Source organism: Chrysochloris asiatica, unplaced genomic scaffold (genome assembly GCF_000296735.1).
Source record: "Chrysochloris asiatica unplaced genomic scaffold, ChrAsi1.0 scaffold00044, whole genome shotgun sequence".
NCBI lineage: Eukaryota > Metazoa > Chordata > Mammalia > Afrosoricida > Chrysochloridae > Chrysochloris > Chrysochloris asiatica.
The window spans coordinates 13,402,607-13,412,921 of NW_006408562.1; the positions used below are offsets into that span (position 1 = coordinate 13,402,607).

The 10,315-nt window shown below is 44.4% G+C and overlaps 1 protein-coding gene across 1 annotated transcript in view; it reads right to left on the minus strand.

Annotated features, from left to right (window-relative positions):
* Positions 1-2,273: 2,273 nt before the first annotated feature.
* FARSB (phenylalanyl-tRNA synthetase, beta subunit) overlaps positions 2,274-10,315 on the minus strand; it is an 83,518-nt gene continuing 75,476 nt past the window's right edge. The window contains exon 17 of the mRNA XM_006861885.1: positions 2,274-2,533. Coding sequence (XP_006861947.1) covers positions 2,382-2,533 — 152 coding nt within the window. The 3' untranslated portion in view covers positions 2,274-2,381. The remainder of the gene's footprint in view (positions 2,534-10,315) is intronic.

Here is a 10,315-nt window from a genome sequence, read left to right on the forward strand (position 1 = left end):
GGCACATAACCTCCACTATGTAGAAAGAAAAGGAGCTCTGGTAGCATAGTGGGCTATGAGTTTGGCTGAAAACCAAATGGTCAGCAGTTCCACAGGAGAAAAGACCAGGCGTTCTGCTCACTTAAAGGTTCACAGCCTTGGAAACCATATACAGGGTCCCGATGAGTTGGAACTGACCCATGGCACACCACAACCCCCATCTCCATACAGACAGAAAAGTGCACATGCAGAAAGCTCAATTAATTCTAACCACCTGCACACACTCATGCAACTGGCTCCCAGAATAAGAAACCACTAGAATCTCAGCAGTCCCCACTAAACCCAGAGCCCACTGGCATCTAGCTGATTCAGGCCCACGTGTGATGGTGTAGAACTGCACGCCACAGGGTTTTCAATGGCTGGTATTTTAGAAGTAGGTCACCCGGCCTTCCTTTCCCATTGTGATTTTTTTATTTGCATTTCTATGATCACTAATGATGTTGAACATTTTCTATGTTTAATAAGAGTCGTGTCTTCTTTGGGAGGTGTCTATACAAATCTTGTCCATTTTTTTAAAAACTGGGTTTCTCTTATTAAGTTGTAAGGATTCGTTATGTATTTGGATCTGTCCTTTGACATGCATTCTCTCGTAAGGGTATATACCCTTACCTCATTTTAAAAATGTAGCCTCTGCTCTTGGCTGTTCAGGAGTGAGAAGGAACAGTAGCAAGTTTGTCAGGTTCACAAATCTTGCCACGCTGGAAACTGCTACCTCTGATTCAAGGTTGTAATGTGGTCAGGTTTTGTACCAGGCTCATAAGAGTTCCAGACATAAATTGTCTTAATATCTTCCTGAGCTATCTCTACTGGGGTAAATTTTGCATTTTACTTGTTTCATATCATCCATATAATTTCAGCAATTCCACCAACATTAGACCTAACGTCTGGAGGCTCTAGATCAAAGTCGGAGAGGAAATTAGCAAGTAAGACAAGGGGGCTCACAGACTTGTTTCAGAGGAGAGATCTAGTCCCAGTAAACTGACAGAAACTAGTTAACATTCTTATTTTAAACCATGATTTTATAACTGATCAATTAGAGCAATGTGAATAGCCTAGGGCAAAAATACGTTTCCTCCCGGTTTTGCTGTTCCTCCAGCTCTACAATCAACACATGTCCACTTCAGCTCCTCTAGGGACCAGTGTATGCTGCAAGGACACCAGAGGGTCCTCAGAGGGTCACAGAGAGTGTAAAACAGACCTGCTGGGGTTAAATGCCATTAAGGCATTTCCAACTCATAGCGACCCTGTATCGTTTCCAAGGCAACCAGAAAGCCTCATCTTCCTCCCATCCAGCTGCTAGTGGATTTGAACTGCCAATCATGTGCTTAGCAGTTGTGTATCCTACAGTGCCGCCACCTTAAAACATACCTTGTATGCTGTCAAATCGGTTCCTACTCATAGTGACCCTTTAAAGGGTTTCCAAAGGTTTGAACTGCTAACCTTGTGGTTACCGCAGAGAGCAGTCCAGTGCTTATCCTACAGCGCCACACCAGGGCCTGAAACATATCTGGTGGTAGGGTGCCTTGGAGTCAGTCCGACTCAGAGCAGAAAGCCTAATCTTTCTCCCGCGGAGTGGCTGCTAGATTAAAACTGCTGTCATTGAGTTAGCAACCCAATTCATAACCCACAGGGCCCCTTAAACCTATCTGTTAGGTGCCATGAAGTCGGTCCCGATTTTTAGAGACCCTATATAGGGTTTCTGAGGAGCAGCTGGTGAGCTTCAACCTTTGCCCTTACAGTTCAAAGGGACATTATGGTTGAGTGCTTATTCCACAGCGCCTTTAAATTTATTTAAGCAACCTCAAATAACTTGAATTCTTACATTGCAAGTTCTTTTAATTTAAAATGACTTCAGAGGCTGGAACTATTAGATTGTGATTGAATTTGTATTAAACAGATTTATAATAGTGATCCTAAGATTCCTCAAAGTTTTCTCAAAACACTACTCTTTTAACACAGGGAAGTAACACTAGGTCCTTAGTCATGCTCAGTCATCTGTGTGAGCCCGTGAGCCCGCAGCAGGAATGGGGTCCCAATGTGGAGCGGTCATCACTGGGGGTGTGTGGGTGGGGTGCGGGGTGTGTTTGTCTCAGGAGCCCTCCTGCCATTCAGAACCACGCCTCCCCCTACAAGTATGTTTTGCTGACACTCCGCTGCTGGCCTTTGGCCTACCCGTGAACTTCACAAGCTGATACCACATTCGTTACTGCACAGGCCGGCCCAATGCAGCGCCAGCCAGGGGTTTTACTTTATTAAACTTTACAGCACACACGGAGGTCCCTGTGGAGGCGGGTTAGGGACACAGAGGAGGATTGAGTGAATCAGACACCACAGCCCCATCTTCACAGAAAGGGTTCGATATTGATTTCCAGGGAGGAGCAGGGCATGGTCAGCTCAAATTTGGTGATGACGTCAGGATGAAGGACCCCAAGCTTCCCGATGCTTTGACCACGGGCAAAGATCTCAGCACATCGTCCAGGGAAGAAAGCAGAGCCTGAAAAACAGAAAGCGAAAAATCAATGTTTCTCCTGGCAAAGCTGTCAACAGGCATTGAATACTGCTATAAAATAGCTTTTCTCGACATCAGAGGCTCTGAAGGGAGAGCGCCGCCTCACTCTCTCTTTAGCGAGATAATCTGAGAATACACCACTGAGCTCGTGCAAGAAAAGCGGGGGCAAGAGGAAAGGAGGAGTCTGCGTCTTTGCTGAACGAGGTCCTGACAGGAAAGGTCAAGAGAAGGCAGCCGGAGAACAGAGTCAGGAGAAGTCCTGGGGAAAACTGCCCAGAGTTTGAGGTCGTATTAAAATGAGCAAAGGAAAACAGGAAGAAAGAAAATGCAAAACAGATGAACCTGCATAGGAAGAAACTGTTTGGGAAGAGGCTTATCCACAGAGATACGAGGGGCCTCGAAAAGTTCGTGGAAAAATGGAATGAAAAGGTCATGGGACTTTAGTCACAACGTCACTATCCCATCTTATCAGAGAGACCCATCTGCACTGTCCCCTGCAGGCTACAGGGACTCGCCACATCTGGTGACTGCCAGAGACAGTGACAGAATGCAGCTCGAGGTTCTGTCTGAACAAGAGCATGGTGCTGTAGGTCAGCAGTGCAAACCCACCAGTCGCTCCTCATAAACTCCATACAGGGTTGACTCGACGACATTTAATGATAACAACAACAGTTTGGGGCAGCGGTTACGAATTGGGCTGCTAACCTCAGGGTCAGCAGTTCAAAACTACCAGCTGTTCCGTGGGAGAGAGATGAGGCTTTCTGCTCCTGTAAAGATTTACAGCCTCAGAAACCCTGTACAGGGTCGCTGTGAGTCGGAACCGACTCCACGGCACATAACAACAACAACAACAACAACAACTGGAAAACCAGAGCCAAGTCCAGCCCCAAACTTCCAGATAGGCCAGACAGTGCTTCTCTCTTGTTTTAGGGCCAGTGCACTGATGGCTAACCAAAGGCTTAAACAGCTTTAAAAAGAAAAATAGAGAGCAAGAGAGAGAGAGCCAGTAACAAGGAAACCCCAACCATATAGGCCCTCTCTCTCCACAGTCATTAAAGCCAGGCCGCCACAGGAGACGTGTATCAAGGCTTTGAGCTCTACACAGAAGCTTTATAAAGAACCCACACTCATGCCTCTCACCAACTTGAAAAAGGGGTCAGGCCAACAGCTCTTGAGTAACCCAACTGAAACACTTACTGGCATGAACTATAAATGCCCTGCCATTCCACAGTGACTGCATTATTTATGAGTGCAGCTTGCTGAGTCTCTACTAATGGCTCCAAGGTCAGCATAATTTAAGAAACGGATTCGAGCTGGGGCAGGCAGGGAACTCTAACCATACAGACATCGCACAATGACTTGTGTCCCCAGATGCGCACAGAAGGTTGGATGCGTCTGCTTCTGGGTAAAGACCTGAAAGTGGCTTTAGCTGTCATTCTTAAATAGCCCCAAAGCAAGTGGTCTGCACTGCCCATATCGTCCAATGGATTCCGCTTCACTGTCCACTAAAGCAAGAACTGCAAAGAATTGCATCTAAGTGCAGTTAACACCTGTAGAAACCAGAACCCGTACAGTGGAAACCTTCCAGAGAAGGAATATGCAAATATTTTCCACTAAAAGAAGCAATAGGAAAAAGGTGGAGGCAGCCCCTTATCTAAAGCAGAGAATTTGTGAGACCCAGAAAACAAGGCAGTCTGTCAAGTCCCAGGTCCCCCAGGTTTCACCGTACAGCTGACCCCTGAACAATGCTGGTGCCGTTCAAAGGCTCACTGTATTTGGCTACAATTCATACTTGGGAAGAGGGGCAAGGAAGGGAATCAAATAATACAAAAAACAAGCCAAATGATGATATAGAAATACAAATGTTACTAAATATGATGAGGATGGTTTTTAAAATTTTTATCACAATGAAAGCCTGACTTATAAAAACAAAACTACACCTCTCCCCTCAGAACCCTTTAATGACAATTAAGTTCGTATAAAATCCTGGCAGTGTTATGAGGCAGTATCATCAAGAATTGAAGAACTGAAGGAAACTCGGAAGCCATTCATTCCTTCCCCACCACCTCTTACGTGGAACTCTAGCTGACTAGAACAGCTCTGGATGAAGTCATCCCCGGAGAAGGACCTCATGCTGAGAAAAGTAGAGCATCATCGGAAAAGAGAAGACCCTCAACGAGACGACCTGACATAGTGGCTGCAACAGTGGACTCACAGAGTAACTGTAAGGATGGTGCGGGCCAGGCGGCGTTTTTATCTCTTGTACCAGGGTCGCTGTGAGTCAGAACTGGCTACCTAACCACAAATGGTTACCTAAGCACAAAGCACCAACCTATTTTTAAAGGCCGTTCAGAAAGGAGCTTTCAAGATCTTTCCTGACAACCTTGTTATGTTTAAAAATGTCTGCTCCACCAAAACCCTTTTTATCTATCTTCAATTTCAACTTGATTGGATTCATTTTTACTGAAGCATGAAACCAGACTGTTTGACAATCTAAGCCAGATGTGCTATATCCTGACAATGTTAGCAAGATAAAGCCCAAGAGATAAGAACTTAGCATTTTCACTTTATAAAACAACTTTCTGAATCAGCACTTTTTAGGAAAAAAAAAAACCTCAGTAAACATGGTAGTGTTAACTGTAGTACCTCTCTCTGTAAGTTTGGATCCAACTTTGCTTTAAGTTCATTAACCAACTAGGTACATGGTCCAATAATAATATTTGTATCACTAAATATATATTTTTCTCTTTCAAAGAAAAGCAAAGAGGAGGGAAATTCAGTATTATGCTTTATTAAAAACATATGCAAATCTGAGAATTTTCTAGATTATGTTATTGTTGTTCAGTGCTGTCGCATCTTTTCTGACTCACGGCAACTGTATGTACAACAAATGGAACACTGCCTGACTCGGACCATCCTCACAGCCACTGCGCCATTCCATCTTCCTCTTGTTTGCTGACCACCTACTTTACCAAGCTTGATGTCCTTCTCCAAGGACAGGCCCCTCCTTTCCAGAGGATCTGAGACTAAGCCTCATCATCCTCACTTCTAGGGAGCAATCTGGCTGTACTGTTTCCAAGGCAGGTTTGGTTTTGCTTTAGCAGTCTACGGTATACTCAGCATTCTTTGCCAACACCACAATTCAAAGGCATCAATTCTTCCCTTTTGGAATGCTTCTGGAATGCATATGAGGTAACTGAGAATACCAGAGCTTGGGTCAGGAGCACCTTAGTCCTCAAACTGTTATCTTTGTCCTTCAACACTTGAGAGAGGTCTTTTGCAGCACATTTGCCCCAGTGCAATACGTTGTTTGATTTCTTGACGGCTGCTTCCACGAGTGTTAATTTTGTGGCTCCAAGTAAAATGAAGTCTTTGACAACTTCAATCTTTCCTCCACTTCATCAAGGTGTTATTTATTGGTCCACCTGTGAGGATTTTTGTTTTCTTTATATTGAGGTACAATCTATACTGAAGGTTATAGTTTTTGATCTTCATCAGTAAGTGCTTCAAGTCCTCTTCTCTTCCAGCAAGCATGGTTGTTGTCATCTGCATATCGCAGATCATTAATGAGTCTTCCTCCAGTCTAGTTTCTCGGATTGCTTGCTCAGCATACAGATGAATGAGTAAGGTGCAAGGATCTAAATAACCCTGGTGCACACCTTTCCTGATTTTAAACCAGGCAGTCTGTCTCCCCATTCTGTTTCAATGACTGCCTTAAGTGTTCTGGAATTTGCATTTTTCACAATGTTATCCATAGTTTGTTATGGTCGACACAGTCAAATGACTGTACAAGTAAACATCATCCTGGTATTCATTGCTTTTAGCCAAGATCCATCTCAATCAGCAATGATAACCCTCAATCCACATCCTCTTCTAAATTTGACTGGAATTTCTGGCAGCTCCCTGTCAGTGTACTGCTGCAACCATTTTTGGATTAGCTTCAGCAAAATTTTACTTTCATGTGATATCAGTGATATTATTCGATAATGTTTGCATTCCACTGAGTCACCTCTCTTTGGAATGGGCACAGATATGGATCTCTTCCAGTTGGCTGGCTAGGTAGCTGTCTTCCAAATGTCTTGGCACACATGAGCCTGAAGTGCAGCATCGGTTTGTGGAAACATTTCATGTGGTGTCCCTGTCAAGTCCTACAGCCTTGTTTTTATTTTTTGCAAATGTCTTCAATGCAGTTTAGAATTCTTCACACGGAAAATAAAGTCTTCGGATGTGTTAAAAGCAACAGACTTGAACTTGTAATAAGAATTTAAGTTCTCTTGCCAGTTGTGTTTTTCTCACCAGGCCAGATTGTGATATAAACACTTTGCAATGAGTTTCTTCTCAACTCCTCTGTCAAGAGTAAGGCTGACCTTGGGACGCAAATGGAGAGAGACAGAAACGGGTCTTCAAGTTTTCAAGAAAGACTAAAAGCTGTGCCCCTAGACTGACACTGCATGGGAATTAGAAATACTAAAAGAACATTTAAAATGCTGTTCACAAAGAAGCAGGCATTCCTCCTTAGTGCTCTTAACAACATTTCTGGTAGAAACCCAACTTTGCAGGCAGAAGTGCAGTGCTTTAAAGTAGGCCAGAGAGAGACAACTGCTTCAACAACAAACTAAAGGGAATGCGCCCCACTAGGGCAGCAATTCAGTCTGAGTTCAAAGCTGAGCACGTCCCCACCATTACTAAGAGGAGGAGGAACCAGGGCCGAGCCTTCTTAAATTGCAGCCTTTCCAGAAGTCAAAGAAGCCACATCTAAATGGAACTAAACACAGCTCTCAGCTTGTGAAAAGTCACACCTGAACTCAACAACCAACAAAAACATTTTTGGAGAAACAGACTGCGGGGTAGTCGGGTAGTCATGGTGCAGCGGTTAAGCATGGGCTGCTAGCTAACCGTAAGGTCGACCCCCCCAGCCACCCTGTGGGAGGATGCTGTGGCCGTCTGCTTCTGTAATGATGCAGCCTCAGAAACCCTGTGGGAATGTTGTCCCCTGTCCTGTAGAGTTGCTATGAATTGAACGCCATGGCACTGGGCTTTGTTTGGGTGTGGTGAAACAGCCACATGTGTGTCTGGTGATGGTGGTGGGGTGGCACAGAGTCAGTTCCGACTCACAGCAACCCTGTACTGGGTGTCCGAGGCTGTAAATCTTTATGGAGGCAGAAAGCGTCATCTTTCTCCCGTGGAGCACCTTGCGGTTAGCAGCCTGACTGGTAACCAGTTCGCTACCAGAATTGTAAAATTGCCAATTCAAGGTAAATCATGCTGCCTTGTGTATGGAAATCCTAAAATCCAAATTTTACAAGCAAATGACAGAACATTTTTAAAAATCTACTCATTTAAGCCTAAATGGAGTTCCTGGTAGACTGATCCATCACAAAGTAGAAATATTACAAGTTTCAATGCGTGGCAGTCTCCTCTTCCCAGTTCCTGACAGCGATGACAGCTCTGCTGGTGCCCAGCACAGAAATACGGATTCCCACACAAAACAGATTTGGGGAAAATAGTGATTGCTATTGAAATACATGTGGAAGTCCAGACAAAAGGAACAGCAGTTAAGCACAAACAAGAATTTAATTTCCAAAACTTAGTGGGGTGTAAGTAAGTCCCTTAAATGAAAGCTTTTGTAGCATCTCCTCCAGGGCTAGAATTGCCTGTCTGTGCTCCAGCGGCGGCCGCTTTGAGGACCTTGGGGGTAATTCTTAGGCTGTAATCCAGCCCAGCACCTAGTCTTTAGCACATTTTCTGGCTAATTGACCTTCAAAGAGTTGGTGAGCTCCCGCGCTAGCTCGTTGCCAAACACCTTTCACAGTTTCTTTTGCTGCGTCTTTCTTTTAGCGTAATAGTATAGGCCATGCATTGGGAGGGGCTTCACACACAGAATCATTCCTGTACTTTTATGAAGCTCCGGAAGTAGAGGCTTAAGGGAGGTAACCGAGCAGATCCCCAATGTGAAAGGATCAGATGGTGTTACCAAGCATGATAATAATCATAACCCCCCTGCCATTGGTCATCTTCAATGACTGACCACTGATTCAGTACTCTGTTAGTAATACATGCTTTGGTGTTCAAACCCATAAAACCATTTATACCATATGAAATGTTAACACCCATGTTTGTTTAAAAAAATAAAAACAAAAGGAGGGGTAAGGAACACCAGAAAAAGAATGTATCTATTTCATGTGTGGCTATACTCTAAATCTCAGTTGAAACATTATGTGGTAAGGAGTGGGTGAGTGAGAATCATTTATCCATCCAGCAGAAGGCTGGCATACCCAGGCCCCCCTCAAGCCCTGATTCCCCTACAATGAGGTTTATCCAGTCCAGGGTCCAACAGCCCACACTTAAAGCTTACACGAAGGAAAAAGTCTCCAGTGCTCCATTCTAGAGTGAAGTTGGTGGAGCGGGGGACAGAGAATAGAGTGGAACAGGGTTGAAAACATTTCCTATGTTGGTCATTTTCCTTATTTTCCCAAAAGTTTTCTGAGGATACAGTAACCATTACTGCCCAACTTAAGGAGTCCTGGTGTGGCGATGTAGGCTAAGCACTGGACTGCAAGGTCGGTTTGACCCACCTTGGTCAGTTCAAACAGGTTGGCGGTTCAAACTCACCAGCCACTCCTTGGAAACCCCATACAGGGTCAGAGTCAGAACCAACTCTACGGCACTTAACAACAACAACATTGCGCAACCTAACACCAACAACAATGAGCTGTGACTGTAGCTGGGTTGCTAATCGCAAGGTCAGCAGTTTGAGTCCACCAGGGGCTTCGAGGGAGAAAGATGAGACCTGGACGCCCTACACACGGTCACTATGAGTTGGAACTGACTCAACAGCACACAGCTACCACCACCACCTGAACTGTCCATCTCTCCCAGCCTATCATTTTACTTGGAGCCTCAATTAATATTCATGGACGCAGCTGCCAAGAACTAACATGATGTACGTTATATTGGTCAAATCTGCTATAAAAGACCTCTTTAGAGTGTTCAAAAGCAAAGGTGTCACTTTCAGGACTGAGGTGTACCTGACCCACACCATGGTATTTCCAACAGTCTCATCACATACATGCAAAAGCTGGGCAGTGAATAAGGAAGATCAAATAACTGAGTTCTTTGAATTATGGTGTTGGCAAAGAATATTAAATATACCACATGGACTGCCAGAAGAACAAACAAACCTGTGTTAGAAAAAGTACAACCAGAATGTTCCTTAGAAGCGAGAATGGCAAGACTTTGCCTATGTAGTCTAAATACCTTATCAGGAGGAACATGTTCCTGGAGAAGGACATCAGACTCAGGAGGTATGTAGTCAGAGAAAAAGAGGATGACAAGAGCCTCCTCCACTAGGAGGACTGACGCAGTGGCTCTAACAATGAGCTCAAACCCAGCAACAATTGGGAGGATGCAACAAGATGGGGCAACATTTCCTTCTATTGTACACTGGGTCACTATGAGTCTGAATCAACTCGATGGGACCTAACAACAATAATTAGCACATCATTATCACTTTTCCTCTGTTAGAGAAGAGAAAGTTGTTGTTAAGTGCCATCAAGTTGGTTCCAACCCATAGCGACCCTGTAAAGGGTTTCCAAGAAACGGCTGGTGGGTTTGAACTGCCAACCTTGCAGTTCAATTTGACTTTACAGTTCAGAGCAGTATCCTGCAGCACCACACCAGGAGAATACAGGGCCTATAAAACTGGTCACACACATTACTACTGATCTCATACACTGGGATATACACACACACCAGGAGAATACAGGG